Source organism: Alosa sapidissima, chromosome 7 (assembly GCF_018492685.1).
Source record: "Alosa sapidissima isolate fAloSap1 chromosome 7, fAloSap1.pri, whole genome shotgun sequence".
Classification (NCBI taxonomy): domain Eukaryota; kingdom Metazoa; phylum Chordata; class Actinopteri; order Clupeiformes; family Clupeidae; genus Alosa; species Alosa sapidissima.
The window spans coordinates 39,018,171-39,035,741 of NC_055963.1; the positions used below are offsets into that span (position 1 = coordinate 39,018,171).

The 17,571-nt window shown below is 37.5% G+C and overlaps 1 protein-coding gene across 3 annotated transcripts in view; it reads left to right on the forward strand.

The window, feature by feature from the left end:
- mib2 (MIB E3 ubiquitin protein ligase 2) overlaps positions 1–17,571 on the forward strand; it is a 257,636-nt gene that overhangs the window by 122,959 nt on the left and 117,106 nt on the right. For all 3 annotated transcript variants that reach the window (XM_042098212.1, XM_042098210.1, XM_042098211.1), the window contains 2 exons: positions 648–796; positions 15,935–16,091. In XM_042098212.1, the coding sequence (XP_041954146.1) occupies positions 648–796; positions 15,935–16,091 (306 nt within the window). The remainder of the gene's footprint in view (positions 1–647; positions 797–15,934; positions 16,092–17,571) is intronic.

The following is a 17,571-nucleotide window of genomic DNA, read 5'->3' on the forward strand; positions in this document are numbered from 1 at the left end:
CAGATGGATGTGACTGGAGCTAGGCGAAATTCATCTGGCGAGAGTCAGGTTAGTTTACAGCAGCACTGTCCATCTAATTCAAATGTGTGATCCAATTAGCAATAAGGAAGTGATGTCATTCCCAAATCGTCTTTTACATGCTTACATCCTTAAAAGTTTGGGCATTTAACGAGAGAGAGAGACAGAGAGGCTGGCGGCTGCAGGTTTTACAGCTTCCACTATGTCAGCCCCTCACAAAGGAAGTAGGTAAACAAAATGTGTTCATTGCGTAATTTTTTTTTTAAAGCGTTATGTATTTTAAAATGAATCGTGGTGATTAGCACATTCATTTTGACAGCCCTACTTATAATAATTGGTATTTTTGAAATTTAGGCCATATGACTTTACTAAACTGTTCATTTTAATGTAATGTTTATTGATGTCATTGTAAGTCACTTTGGACAAAAGTGTCTGCTAAGAACCATAAACATAAATATGGGTTAACGTGATTTGAAAATGATCACATTCTGTGTTTATTAACATTTAGGACAGCCGAAATGGTTCATGCATGTTTCTGTACTATATTGTCAGTTTATGTGCATTGCTTACTTTTCTTACATTTCGAATGATGGAAAACATCTCTGATGTTGGAATAATTGTGTCTGAAGGTTGATATACAGAACCAGGGAAAGACAGCACTGCAGGTGGCTGCCCATCAGGGACACATAGAGGTGGTGAAGGTCCTGCTGCAGGCCAACAGTGACATTGAGCTGAAAGATGATGATGGAGATGCTGCTCTACATTACACAGCCTTTGGGTAAATATATCATCAATGGTTATCCTCTGCAGGGGTTATTAATGTTCACTGCTGCAAATGAAAGTGATAAATGTTAGCAAAAGGAATATGATAGCATATTTTGTTATTTTGAGTTATCCCAAATCATTGATTCAAGCTGTTTGCAGCCTGAGATCCAGAAGCCAACATCTTTCATGGAGGGGGTCTATCAGTGCCCTTGACATGGGTAACATACATATCTGTGAGGGCAATAGGTTGTATGTTTACAAACTTCCCGGGGGAGACACTCCGAAACCCTGGTAATGTGATTAGCACCACCACTCACAAAATACTATCAACGTCCCTGCTACCAGTCCGTCAGAAATATGACCGTGTAATGAAAAAGGTTGGGAAGCTCACAGAACGATACTAAAGATCACCTCGTTGAAGTCATACTAGGCTAGGCTAAATCAGAGCCTACATTTTTTATCAAGCTGGGGCCAGAGATGATGGCCTTTGGCGAACAGTTTAGGTCTACTCAAAATGAGTAAAACCAAATTTGACGAAAGAAAGACATGCAGTTTTCTTGTTTAATTAATTTGATAGTCTTATTATCGGCTAGGCTATAAGTATAAGTATATATACTCTTTTGATCCCGTGAGTGAAATTTGGTCTCTGCCTTTATCCCAATCCGTGAATTAGTGAAACACACTCAGTACACAGTGAATACACAGTGTGCAGACCTCTCAAGTCTCACGCATTGAGCGTGAGACACACGCATTTCAATGGCTTCACACGCTCACACGCCACACATGGCATTTCTCACTCCGAGAAATTATTAACTTGCCCGCACAGAAATTTCTAAGAGCTATATTTTACAAACGTGTCACACAAACGTTTACAAACGTTGCTGTCTGTGCGCTCATTCAGCTCAGAGAGCTGCTGTTCAGTTACTAACCTATCGGCCAATCAGAAAATAGGATTTCTCAACCAATCAGGAAATAGTTTTGTTTTGATGTGGGTCCGCAACGTGGAGACTGCTGGTCCGCGGAGTCGTGGAGTGAAATTAGCCCCGGTGCTTCGTCTGATAATTTGCTGCGCAGATCAAGATACCGCGGACCGACAAAAAAAGAAAATAAACATTTCTGCTATCGATGTCATTAAACATGGAGCCATACAATAAAGTGGTGGTATGAGCGTTCATTCAATGCAGGCGTCTGCGCCAGAGAAACTGAAACTAATCGATAACGTTGGTATCAAAGCTCCGCTTCAACCTGTTGAATGCTATTTAATTGTTTAACGACACTTAATAGAACAACGTTGATCTTTGGAACTTCCATAGAAACAGAGCAGAGACTGTATAATACACTGTATAGCACTGAGTATTGTATAGTCAAATTTGAATATAACGTGGCTAAAAGCTATTGTAGCCTTCTTTCTATCTGTTAAAGATCCCAAAAAGCTGGTATTGTGTTTCCTGAATCCTTACATTCAGGCATTCAAATTAAACTTCAATAAAAAACATGTATTTATTTTCTCCATTTCCTACCAATGTATGATGCTTGCATGAGGGAAACATCCCAAAACAATAGCACCCATATAATTGTTGCTGTTTTGAGAAGTATTTATTTTCTTATGCAAGCATCATGCAACCATGCAAAAGCAATGAAACTAATTATATCTTAGTCATAGGCATAATAATGATTGTGATAATGATAATGACAATTTGATTTGGAGGGAGTGGGGTTGGGTACGTGTAGATGAGCCCTATGACCCCAAAGTCTGCCATGACTGGGCCTCAGGTCAAAGAAGTTTGAGAAAGGCTGGTCTACATAACCTGCATCAGATTGAGGTTTGCAGTGATGCGCCTGAAGGCACTGGTTGAGTACCCAGTCAGTTACGTCACAATATGCACATTTGTTTAAATTCATACCTACGTAATCACCATGACTAAAATTTTACTTTTTTTTTTTACTTTGAATCTTGAAAAAAAAAAATATTGACCTACCTACCGACCCATTTATTTTTTTTTTTTTGGCTATTACTGCAAACAAGAATATTTTTAAGGATGGCCTCATGACTGTGAAAATGGCTGACATTGAACCACAGTGCTTTAAATGGGAGCCCCCAGTATCAGTCATCAAGGCATCAAAATCTGCAGAAACACTTACAACACACAACATCACTCATAAACACACACACACACACACACACACACACACGGACAGAACCACCACTGTTCAAGAGACCATTTTGGGGCTAAATGTGCTTTTTCTCATTTGGTTGTTTTCTGTTTGTTTAGAGCAGAATGAGCCACTGCTGTTCAAAGGGCCCATTTGTGTGAAATTATTATTAGAATTTATGTTATTATTATTTATTATTATTTACTATAGGGTTCTAGAATAAATAAAACAGTGTGTTTGAAATAATGGAATTTGTGCTCTCTCATGAAGCTGGGTCGATGGGAAATGAGGAGGGTGGGTCTGTTGATCGGGGGGAGGTGGCGTGGCGCCACGAGTAGTTCAAGCAGACGTAGGACTTTCATGTACTTCGATCAGGGGGGAGGGGGCGTGGCACTGTGCCAATGCCTCACTCCTTGCAAACTTCAAAACTTGAGAGCCCTGTATACAGTGAGGTGAAGCACACACTAATCCCGGCGCAGTGAGCTGCCTGCAACAACGGCGGGGCTCGGGGAGCAGTGAGGGGTTAAGGCTTCTAAATACTCGACGCACCCGACTGGTAGCGCGACAACGTGACGTGAAAATGACGTAGATCTTGCTGGCGCGCCAGGATTTAACCCAGGTAGCGCGAGGTAGACCACCAGTCATTTTTTTTCAGACGAGCGCGACAAAGCGGAAACAGGAAGATGGACTAGTTCGAGGGCAAGCGAGTGTTGCAGTGTTTTGTTACAGTCGTGAATTTTTAATAGTTTGCTGGATAAGTTAACAAAGTTACCAGCGAGAGTTGCAACACATGGAATTAAAGGGACACCAGGCAACGTTTTCGTGTTAATTAATCATCTTTGTAAGTCGGTCTATGGTTAAATGACTCATTACAGGGCGAATGAAGACTCTCTCGCTCGCCCCTACTGCCTGTAGGGAGAATATCCCGCTTGCAAATTCAGTGTATCGTCCCCGCTGACCGAAGCAGGATCAGTTTACAGCACAGAGGCAGGCTAACGAAACGCTAGCGATTGTTGCAAACATGTGTATAATGGCAGAGCCGGCGAAGAAGCAGTGAAAACCCTTGACAGTCAGTAGATGCAAAGAAAAGGAAAAGAGCTTCAGACCGAGCGAGGGGGAGTTTCGTAGAGAAAAAGCATCAGGCTTGTCTGGTGTCCCTTTAAGAGAAAAGAATAGAAACAATTTATTTTCAAACAAAGGATATCTATTAAGGCCTGAACAAAATCTCTTTCCACTTCAGGAAATAACACAAACTCAGCCAGCTGCTAACTAGCTAGCCAGCTAACTAAACTGTTTAAATTATTAAAATTTCCCTCGGGATGACTACTATCTATCTATATCCATCTATCTATCTATCTATCTATCTATCTACCTGTGCACACACCTTGGAAACTATGATAATGATGATGGTAGTTGTGAATAGTAGCAACCAAAGTCTGAATTACTGTACCATCACAGATGCTAGCTACTAGTGTTTCTTACTGCAGCTTCTTTTGCTGTGTAGTTAGCGTTAATATTTTCACAACAGCGACACCTCTGGTCGGGGTTCGAACCGGCAACCCTCCGGTTACAAGTCCGAAGCGCGAAACACAATAATAGTCAGTCAGTCATTATCAATCACTTTCACTTTTCTTCATTGCTGTGGCCGTTTATGATCCAATCAGCAACATATCAGAAATATAGAAAATAACATGTAACAGTTATTAGAGAAGAGTCAGTCATTCCCCTTTGTTGCTGTGGCCGTTTATGATCCAATCAGCAACATATCAGAAATACTATTATACTACTATGGATATATAAAGGCTTTGCTAAATAATTTAAAAATAATTCAATCACTTTAATTTCATTTGACTAGGTTACTCGTGCATGCTGTATTCATTTTACTGACTCTGACACTAAATGTCAAAATGCAAAATCCCGATGTAAATGGAAAATGTTTCCAAGACTCAGGGCCCAGTTCCCCGAAAGCATCTTAAGCCTAAGAGGGTCGTAAAGTTCCTCTTACGAACGTCTTAAGATTTGCCGACTGTTTCCCGAAACCATCGTAGCTTAAGAGCGTCGTGAAAACACTCGTATATCTACGAGTGCTCCAGAGTTCTCGTAAGAGCGTCTTAACAGTACTTCTCACTGAGGTCACCAACAGGACAAACAGAGGAATTACAATTTAGAATACATAATCCAACTTACGTTCCCATTCTTTATTGTGTTTACCTGTGATGAATCAGATTTTAGCGTGCAAAATAGCATAGCCTACATTTAATGGTCATAATAATGTGATGAAAAGCCGACAAAAATGCAATCAAGTTATGAAAGGAGACGTTGCCAGAATAGTTTGTCATTATATTTGCATAATATAATATATTATAATAATATCATATTTATTATATATATAATATTTATATAATATAATATATATAATATTTAATATAATTTATTTATATAATATAATATTTATTATTTATATAATAGAATCATATTATATTTGAAGGCTATATTTTATTAGGCCTATGAGGTAAAAGCAGAGAAAGGAGCATGTGGTTTAGCCTGTAGGCTACTGCATCAAAATCTAAGCCTACACATTTCCTCACTTTCTTACTCGACTTCTTTCTTATCTTCAAACGTGTTCTTAAGTGACACTGCGAAAAATTGCTGCATGGTGCAACAATCTAATCTTAAATAATTACAATTATTTATGTCTGTGTGTGGTATATAACCTACTTGGGATGCTTACATACAGATGTCAAAATGTTTCTATTTTCATATTGATGTGAATTAATGTGTAGATCTGAAGTTTAACCCTTTCGTGCCCGTGCCGAACATTCCATTTTTGGTGCTGGATGACCTCCTTACACAAAAACCTTATTTCTTGAGTATTTCAGTTCTATCAAATGGTGTAAAATACCTATGGTAATGTTGATATAGTAATGAACAGTCTGAAAATCCTCTCCAGATGTGTACCGAAATTCGTTAAAATTTCATTTCATTCACATAAAAAATAATTTTCATCATATTTCTATACAAGATAGAGAAAAATCATTATTATGAAAAATCATCATTAACCTTTTAAAAGTTATGATCAATTTAGTGGTCAGTGTTAAAAAATCCAGGAAACGGGATTTAGAATGTTGAAAGAATTCACATTCTCTTTCTCACCAAAAACATTAAAGTATGCATAAAAACTAATAATGAAATCAGACACAATGGTTTAGATTTATTTGGTCCATAAGAATAAACCATTTATTTGTATATAAGCAAATGCTACAGTCAATAATAATGATATATATATAAAAAAAAAACATGTACCTTACCAGTAATACGGGAAGTAAGTATACTGTATAGTTATTGAAGATCATTTCAAATAGAGTCATAAAATACATTTGATTCAACAGATACAACTTCCTTATATAAATCAGTATAATATGAAAATGATATACATCTATAAAATGTATTATTACTTATGAAAAGCTAGGAATACAATCAACTTCAACATCACTCAAAAATCAATGTGTTCTAAACATTTGAAAGTGGATTACATAGAACAAGCCTGTTGAGAATAAACACATTTATACACAAACTCACACACACACACACACACACACACACACACACAAAGAGGAGGATAGGGAAAGGTGGGGTGGGGATCCTGAAGGTTGAACACAGAAGACCTATGACTCATAACGAAACGCATCCCCTCCTGTAGAATGCCAAATCTGACAAATTTGTTTACCAAAAAAACGAAGTCACCTACCGCTAAACTCCGGGCCATACAAACTACTAGTGTTATTATGTATTATTTTTTATAACAAAGCCAACCATTTTCTTTGGCTCCTGCTGTACAGGAATATGTACTTGATGAAAAGACGACAGATTAGAAGTCGGAGCAGCTGAAGGCGAGGCTGAAATTTTGACGGAAATGCCTGCCAGCTGTTGTGAAGTCTTTCTGGCTGTAGCTACCAAACCTAGGTTCAACACCAGATTCTGCATTGCCAAACTTGAAATAATAAGAAACTACTGACAACGGCAATGTCAATGGAGAAAAAGTGTACACAATATGTATTTATCATTTGGTCAATGCTCCCTGATCCCTTCAGAGACTTGGTTCCCCAGTAGCAATGGATATTAGGTAGGGAAGTGAAGCCCCATGTCAATGATCAATCCTAGAAAACTGTGAAAGTCTTCTGGAGTCTCTTCGTCCCATGCCCCTGCACTGTGTGTTTGCATACGACGGCCTACTAAGCACAACCTCCAACCCGTTCCGGTTGATAAAACCACATATACCTGGGACAACAACATATAAAAAACAACATAACAAGTCTATTTCACAGTGTTTTAGTGGCAGTCTACACCACCCTATGCACGCCACCTAAATCTATACCTTCTTCCTCCATTCTCACATGGTCTTCAACATTGTGAGCGCAAGCTCATCAGCAGTCAGCTACCTCTTCAGGCCTGCAACGAGGTCTGTGTAGGTCTTTTCATCCTCCATCTGAAACAACAGTAAAATCATACAAATGTAATACCTTATTAATTTACAAAATAAAATCAAAACTACAGATGTATGTGTGTGTGTGCACATACATACACCAGAAGAGGTAGCCTTGAAACTATTGAAGCATTCTGAGTAACTCAAAAATATTCAGAAGTATGAAAAGTCATTTTTATTACACATGGGTTTAGCTGCCCTAAATCTGATTGCCTGGCTGGCATCAAGATAAAGACAGATTACATTTCACCTAGTAACTAACTGCTGAAAATGCAATAATAACATTTCTGACATAATATGTGATTTCACATCATGTTTTCTATAACTACATATTGAGAGGACTAGAAAAGCTATCAAGTCATGTCATTTTAGAAAATGTTGAGACAAGCACGTCTGATGTTTGTCATTTAGAAGTTAGCAAGCTAAATCAGTTCACTACAAACTGCCAAGCGAGGTAACAACTCGAGGACAGGCAATAAGTTAATTAGCACTACATTTCTGACAGAATATGTAATTTCACATCTTGTTTTCTACAACTACATATTGAGAGGAGAACAAATATCGCTCAACTTATTTCATGTAGAACCGACGCAAACAAATGCAGCGCCCATTGATTTATCCAGCTTTGATGTGCTAACGTTATACTGACTTGCCAATAATGCTTACCTAACAAGCAAATTGGTACTAGAAAACAAACTTACTTACAGGTTATATACTAACAGGTTTTTAAATGAAATTGTCAAATGAAAATAACTGACATCAAAAGCAAACGAGAGTACTGCAAGCAGTTCAGAGTAATGCAGCTAGCTAAAGTTACATGACGATGCACTTAGCTCCCGCTATGCCATAATGTTGACGTTGATGAGAAAGCATATTTCTGTCAAATGACATGATTTTAGGACTACAAATTAAGATTAACCATAACTACAACCAATGTAAAAACATATATTACCTCAGTTTATCCAGCTGTGTGGTTTCCAGTCGAGGTAAACTCCAACGAAGTGCAGGTGGCATCTGGCTGTCCATATCAATATATACGACTGAAGTGAAAAAAAATTTTCACGACTGATCATCAAGTATCCAAAAACTTTTGCACCATAAATCCCTTAACCAATCATATCAAATTGAAGCTTATGTTGTCAGCATTACGGGGAAGATTTCAGAAATAAAATCAGTCATTGGACGGCTGAGATATTAAATGATTGGTCATTGTTAAAATTTTAACGAAATTAGAATGGTCGGGCTTGTAAGGGTTAAACGGTAGGCCTAGCTGTGACGTGCAGTCACCCGACATCACCATCAAATTAGAGGATATTTCAGAACTATTAACGTGGACAGCTCCCCTTAAGAGCAGTGCACGCACGTTCACGATACGAGTATGTTCCGGAAACAGTCGGAAAAAGCAAACGAACGATCGTAAGGTGAATCGTAGAACACCCTCGTAAGATCGTTTCTCCGTCGTTATCGGGAAACTGGGCCCCGAACTGTTTGTCTCAAGGAGAAGTATGAACCTTTAATTTAACTAACTATGCAGAAAACGTTAGGCTAGGCTCATATCTCAGCAACACTTTCACGTATAGAAACCAAACTTGGTACATGGACTGTGGAACCCACAGTAAATTTGGTGACATTTGACCACTAGGGGGGGCGCTAAAGTTACAGGAACTTAGCTCATATCTAAGCAATGCTTTAATTTCTCAAAACAAAACTTGGTACAGGGACTTGGGACTCCATTGTGAGGCCACACATATAATTTGGTGCCCTTTGACCTAGGGGTCGCTACAACTAGCAAAAATGTGTTTTGGCATTTCGGATGTATGTTAATGCACGTAACCTTTGACCTCTATGCCCGATTTTGAAAAATGAGCCACTGTTGGAATTCTTTGATCGCGCCAGGTTCAACGTAGCATATTCCACTGTCTGCTCACATTAGTGACCGCACTAGAGCAAGCACACTTTCGCAGTTCCTCGGAAATGCATTCTAGTTATTACAGTGCATGAAAATGCACTGTACTGTTCTTCCTAGGCAACTTCAACAACTTCTTATTACAGTGCATGAAAATGCACTGTACTGTTCTTCCTACGCTTCTTCTTATTACAGTGCATGAAAATGCACTGTACTGTTCTTCCAAGGCATTTTATTATTATTCTTCTTCTAACGCACTTAATGCAGCTTCAACCGTTTAACGTAGAAACTTCATTCAAACTATGTTACGTAGGTCTTACTTAGGACATGGGTGCTATGTATTTTTCATCTTTGTAACTTTTATACTTTTTAAACTATTAATTAAAAACTAATCAAAATTTCCCCATAGACTTAACATGGGCTGATGACATCACAATAGAGCCGTTAAGCAATTAGAATCCTATGGCAGGTGTTCGGGCCACCTGGACCAACTGCCAGTCTTAGGCTTTAAGCATACAAACTGGCCCTATTAAGACTACACATCCTGTTCAACTGCTTCCTCTCCCAAAAACGGTTTCAAAATAAAAGTCCTCACTACAATATTTCACTGTTAAACAGTTTAACCCTTTAAACTACTGAACCTTTTAACTGTTCAGCCATTGTAACTGTTACTTATCATCAACTATGACTCCTACCCACTGTAGCTAGTTAGCTAAGTTAGCTAAGTCACATGGTTAGCATGCTAGCATGCTAGTTAGCATTTTTAGCAAAACTGCTTAAAATGATTAGTTAAGTTAGCTAAGTCACATGGTTAGCATGCTAGCATGTTAGCATGCTAGTTAGCATTTTTAGCAAAACTGCTTAAAATGATTAGCTAAGTTAGCTAAGTCACATGGTTAGCATAGTTAGCATGCTAACATGTTAGCATGCTAGTTAACATTTTTAGCAAAACTGCTTAAAATGATTAGCTAAGTTAGCTAAGTCACATGGTTAGCATGCTAGCATGTTAGCATGCTAGTTAGCAGTTTTAGCAAAACTGCTTAAAATGATGAGCTAAGTCAGCTAAGTAACATGGTTAACATACTTAGCATTTTAACATTGTTAGCATGCTAGTTAGCATAGTAACTTGGTAAACATTATTATCTTTGTTAACATAGTTAGCATAACTGCTAGCAAACATTAGAGCCATTCCAAGTGTCAGTTATCGTCAACTATCTACCTAAATAATTTAACCATTTAAACTATCCACCTATTTAACTGTTGAGTCATTCCAACTATATTAAACCTCATCTACCTAGCAACCAATATAGTTTGTTTTTACTCTGTATGATATTTTACATCATATTTTTTGCATTTTCATGCACTGTATTTCCTTCAGGAAATGCTTTTCTAGTTCTTATTATTTTTCTTCTTCTAACGCACTTAATGCAGCTTCAACCGTTTAACGTAGAAACTTCATTCAAACTATGTTACATAGGTCTTACTTAGGACATGTGTGCTATGTATTTTTCAGCTTTGTAACTTTTATACTTTTTAAACTATTAATTAAAAACTAATCAAAATTTCCCCATTGACTTAATATTATGATTATGACATCACAATATGGCCGTTAAGCAATTAGAATCCTATGGCAGGTGTTCGGGCCACCTGCAGTCTCAGGCTTTAAGCATACAAACTGGCCCTATTAAGACTACACATCCTGTTCAACTGCTTCCTCTGCCAAAAACTGTTTCAAAATAAAAGTCCTCACTACAATATTTCACTGTTAAACAATTTAACCCTTTAAACTACTGAACTTTTTAACTGTTCAGCCATTGTAACTGTTACTTGTCATCAACTATGACTCCTACCCACTGTAGCTAGTTAGCATGGTTAGCATGTTAGCATGCTAGTTAGCATTTTTAGCAAAACTGTTAAAAATGATTAGCTAAGTTAGCTAAGTAACATGGTTAGCATGCTAGCATGTTAACATGCTAGTTAGCATTTTTAGCAAAACTTCTAAAAATTATTAGCTAAGTTAGCTAATTAATGTGGTTAGCATAGTTAGCATGTTAGCATGCTAGTTAGCATAGTTAGCATAACTGCTAAAAATGATTAGCTAAGTAACATGGTTAACATAGTTAGCATGTTAGCATGCTAATTATAATAGTTAGCATACCTACTAAAAATGATTAGCTAAGTCACATGGTTAGCATACTTAACATGTTAGCATGCTAGTTAGCATAACTACTAAATATGAAAACATTAGCTAAGTTAACTAAGTTAAGTAACTTGGTTAACATTATTATCTTATTATAACTGCTAGCAAACATTAGAGCCATTCCAACTGTTAGTTATCGTCAATTATCTACCTAAATAATTTAACCATTTAAATTATCCACCTATTTAACCGTTCAATCATTCCAACTATATTAAACCTTATCTACCAAGCAAATCATTTAACTATATAAACTATCCACCTATTTAACTGTTCAGTCATTCCAACTATATTAAACCTCATCTACCTCATCTACCTAGTGATTAGCTAAGTTAGCTAAGTAACATGGTTAGCATAGTTAGCATGCTAGCATGTTAGCATGTTAATTAGCATTTTTAGCAAAACTTCTAAAAAGGATAAGCTCGGTTAGCTAAGTAACATGGTTAGCATAGTTAGCATGCTAACATGTTAGCATACTAGTTAGCATAGTTAGCATAACTGCTAAAAATGATTAGCTAAGTTAGCTAAGTAATATGGTTAACATAGTTAGCATTCTAGCATTGTTAGCATGCTAATTAACATAGTTAGCATAACTACTAAAATGATAAGCTTGGTTAGCTAAGTTACATGGTTAACATAGTTAGCATGTTAGCATTGCTAACATAGTTAGCATGTTTAGCAAAACTGCTAGAAAATGTTAGTTAAGTTAGCTAAGTAGCATGGTTAGTATGTTAGCATTGCTAGCACTGCTATAAAACATTAGCTAAGTAGCATGGTTAGCAGAATTAAAAATCTTAGCATAACTGCTAGTAAACATTAGAGCCATTCCAACTTTCAGTTATCACCATTAAACTATTTGAATATCAACATTCATTAAACTGCTAGAAAACGTTAGCTAAGTAGCATGGTTAGCAGGTTAGCATTGCTAGCACTGCTATAAAACATTAGCTAAGTAGCATGGTTAGCATAGTTAAAAATCTTAGCATAACTGCTAGCAAACATTAGAGCCATTCCAACTTTCAGTTATCGTCAAATATCTACCTATACACAGCCATTAAACTATTTGAATATCAACATTCATTCAACTTCCAGTCTGTCAACAACTTTTAAACTATTTACCTTCAACTTTTAAACGGTCTACTTTTAAACTATCATTAAACTATCTATTAAACTAGCTGTCTATCAACAACTTTTAAACTATCTACTGTCTATCAACAACTTTTAAACTATCTACATTCAGCTTTTAAACAGTCTACTTTTAAACTATCAACTTTTATTAAGCTATGCAACCACCATGTCTATCCTAGCATCACCGTAGTAACCATCTCTGTATTATCTGTTTTAACTATACATGATATTTTACATCACAACTTTAGCATTTTCATGCACTGGTAATTCCTTGGAATTGCATTTCTAGTTATTATTATTATTATTATTATTATTCACTTTTTTTGCGGCCTGACGTAGCCTGGGTTTTCCCATGCTGCCTTTACGCATTATTTTATTCACGCTGCTAGGCAGCCTGGATTCCATGGACTTCGTTTTCACCTCAATGAAGGAACCACTCACAGAACGGAGGGGGGACAGCAAGATGATGACGACATACCGAAGCGGTTATGAGCTTGAGGTTTGGCGTTAGCCAGGCTAGGCCTGACGATCCAATGGTCGAAAACTCATGAAATTTGGTACGCACGTCAGTTGTAGCGCCTACTACTCAGAGACAAAAGCTTGTGGCCCAGGGACTCACTAGCGCCCCCTTATGTTATATCTCCCCAACAACAACTTTTGTACATACAATGCATTAGCCACGCCCAACAGGAAGTGAGCACTGCAAAAAACTGCTTATCTAATAAAATCTAACCAAGATTATATCATGATTTTGTATTGTTTTCAGTATAAAGAGACTTACCTAGCACTTTCTTGTGAAATCATTTGAGTTTGACTTATTTTAAGACATCTCATCCTAAAAACAAGCACATTTTCTGCCTGTGCGTTCAGCAAATTTGTCCTAAAAACAAGCAAATTTGTCTGCCAGTGCATTGAGCTTTTATTTGTTAATTTTGTTTGTTGTCTGTCTTGTATGTCTTGGTGTCACGGGCAGTGGCATAACTATCGGTAAACAGGGTATGCAATCGCTTACGGGTCTGGACCAATCAGGGGCCCACAAAACTTTGGCAGAAATAAATTAGCATCCAGGCCCCCTTCCGACAACTATACCCGCGACTGTGCCTTTCACTGTAACGTGCTCCTGCTCGATGGTGTCCCTCTTTAAGAATGTCATCTGACTAAATAAATATATAAAGTAATTACACAAATATATTTCAATACATAATGAAAATATTTTAGTGATCATTAAATAGGTCTACATTTCTGAAACGAACTATGATGGATTTTTGGTGTAATTTGTTTTGAATTGGGACTGGGGATTGTGGGATATAAGTGTACATGTACTGCGTGCAAAAACAGTAAACACGTTGAATTTGGACAATTTCAAAACACGTTGAATTGGACAAAAAAAACAACAACAATTTCAAAACAGTAAACACGTTGAATTGGACAATTTCAAAGTTCAACAGTCTGAGACACTTTGCACTGCGACAGCCAATGAACTGTTTTTGCAAGCAAAGCGGCTGGTGGAGATTTACCAACTGTTGTCATTCCGTGCATGCTTGAAAGTAATGAAAAGTGCCATTGTGCTCCGTCTGGCATCTTTTGTCTTATGTGTCAATCTCTTGTGTGTGGAGCGCTTTGGGTTGCACTCTGTGCATGTTAAATGTGTTTTACAAATAAAACTGACTTGACTTGACTGTAGACACATATTTATTTGATAAGACTGAGAAATCCCTGAATTTTACATGGCGATGTGATAGCATCCACGTGATGGCATCTATTGCTATCACGTGGCTTAAGGTGTTGGGAGGCTGCTTTACTCTCTGTACAGCTGCTGTACCTGTTAACTACCATTACACTGGCATATTTTTAAGGGTCAAAAATCAATATGGGACACACAAAAATCCCCACAAAGAATGTAAGAAAGTATGAATATGTCAATATACATCTATTTTTACATTTTCTAAATAAATCAATGAAAATGATCTGCTTTCATGTATTCCTCTCACTTAAAAGAACCCCTACAAATGTCTCATTTGTCTCTAAGTATTTCTTATAATATTCAATTTGAAATTTAATTTCAGGTGCATGTGCGAGAGTGATATTAGCCTATTTAATATAGCGTGGAGGTTGTGAGAACATGTTTTGTGGCTGAAGTGCCCTTGAGCAAGGCACCTAACCCCTCACATCTCCCCGAGCGCCGCCATTGTAGCAGGCAGCTCACTGCGCCGGGATTAGTGTGTGCTTCACCTCACTGTGTGTTCACTGTGTGCTGTTTGTGTTTCACTAATTCACTGATTGGGTTAAATGCAGAGACCAAATTTCCCTCACGGGATCAAAAAAGTATATATACTTATACTTATACTTATACTTATAAGTACATCAGGCGAATCTGTGTTGAAATCTAAATTGAACTATGTAAATATCTCCCCCAAATTACCAAAATAAGGTCAATGTGGTTGGTTACTTACATTACAGAAAGGGGCAGGATATGTGTAGACAGCCATATTGGTGTTACGAAGTACACCATACATTTCTTTGGAGGATTCTATGAACACTTTGTCTCCTTATTAGAAAAGTCTGCTGTAACATAACACACTAAATAGTTATTCTTTGGTGAACTCTGGTGGTCAAAAATAGTTGAACCTGAGATGAGTTGCTTAGGCTATCTTACACCTTTATGAATTGTTTTTCCTTCCACTTTTTCTAACAATTGTTTTACATTTAAATGAGTTCATTTTTAGGTGCAAGATTACTATTGGATTGCATTTATGTGGAATTCAGCAAAGTAGGGCCATAATGCAAATTTCCATGCATATTTCAATTTCCATGTCACCATGTGTTTATTTCCATTGTTGAGGGGCTGTGTTTGCCATATACCAGGGAAATGTATAAAATAACCATGTACATATCTGTCCCCATAAGCAAAATGTCATGCAATCATGAAATCTCTAAAAAATGTGCATGTGTAACATCTACATCAAATATTCTATTCACAATGGATTGGAAACACAAAAGTTTGCCCAACATCAGAGATTAAGAATAGGAATAATGAGAATGCTTCTCTCAGTTTTTCAGTAGGTTATTCAAACACACACACAACATGACAAGTTAATGTAAAATATTAAAATGGAATTGACTGGAGAGAGGGGAGGAAATAAATGTAATTGGTAATTACAATCCTGTTTAGATGGATTTTTTAAAAAGGTTTTGAAGAAACCTTGAGTACAGTATTTGAGGTCATCGTAATAGACAGCAATTAGACTTAATGGCACTTGTTTTGTATCCCAATTTTGTGCAGGAACCAGGTGGAGGTTGCAAGGTTGTTGTTGAGTAAAGAGGCCAATGTAAATCTTCTGAATAACTCCATGTGTACCGCCCTCCACATTGCTGTCAACAAAGGTTTCACAGAAGTGGTCCATGTTCTAACTGAACATTCAGCGGATGTCAACCTTCAGGTGAGTTTCTGTATGTCTGTTCTATATTTGCATGTGAAAGTTCTGTATGCATATGCTTGAGGTGTAGTGTCAGTCACAAGCAGTGATAGTTCATTGATAGTTGTCTGTCTCTTGAATCTGAGTTGGTCATCTGTCAGTCATTAAATAGTTTCATACTCCAAAAGGCAAAACATTTGGGAATGGCGCATCACCAGAATGTTGATTTGTTGACCACTTTTAACAATTTAATGTTGTGGACAATTTTTTTTTTTTGAAAGAACCAGTTCAGGTGCTGTTTAGGCACCGGTGTAGCACCACCACATAATTTGTATAGGATTCACTAATAAACCTGGTCAGAAAATAATTAACAACCAGGTACGTTGGTTGGTAAGTGTTTTCCACATTGTTTGTTTACCACCCTCTATATGTACCTACGGGCCTGTATTAGAATACTGTCTGTATATTTTCTTTGGTTTACATGGTGTGGGAAAACCCGTCAGTTGTCAAACCCGTCAGCTGATTGTCTTAATGCGTCAGCTGACACACCTTTCAGCTGATGCCGGAACTTTTGAATGACTTTAAATGGGGTAAGAGAAGAGAGGAGGCGCGTAAAATGCTCAGGGAGTCCAAGCAGGACCTGAGATATCTGCAGGCTACTTGAAAAAAGCTAATTGTGGAAATAGCTAAAAGCCACACCGATTTAATGGATAAAAAAGGACCTAATGCAATCGTTGCCAAGTTGGAAACCGGTAACACTGCTCTATTTTTGTTGCTGTGGTTGTGTCGCAGACCCAGCGTGTTTTTTCTTTTCTTATGGAGGATTCGTTGTGGATTACTTCCTTTTTGGTTTGTGGATTATAAAGACTGGGTCGTGGTGATTTTTCCATTGCTGTTTTCCGTGGATTATTATTTTTCGGATGAAGTGACTTTGTTTGAACCTACAGGGGGTCCCATTTAGAAGTGGCCACTTCATTCACGCTTCCTGTGATTCACGCAGGTGCGTGAATTGTATTACAATTTTTCTTAAGTCTGCTGTAGCATTGCCGGTAAACAGGGCAGCGGACTGCATTCAGAGGCGTTGCAAGCGGCAGTGTGATTGATACTGTAAGCTACAGAACGATATTAAAGATCACCTCGTTGAACTCATACAGTAGACTAGGCTAAATCAGAGCCTACTTTTTTTTTTATCAAGCTGGGGCCAGAGATGATGGCGTTTGGCGAACAGTTTAGGCCCACTCAAAATGAGTAAAACCAAATTTGGCGAAATCTGGCACTTTTTTCCCTTTCCACTTTGTAATTTGCAACTTTGCAACAGTAATTTCATTAATTCCAGTCGGAGGAAGGAAAGACACATGCAGTTTTCATGTTTAATTAATTTGGTAGTCTTATTATCTGCTAAGCTATAAGCCTAATGCAAAATCATTTTCTGATATTTTGTATAGATTGGCTGTATGAAGATATCGATAGGCACAGGGCGCCCAATGAGTGAGACACACACATT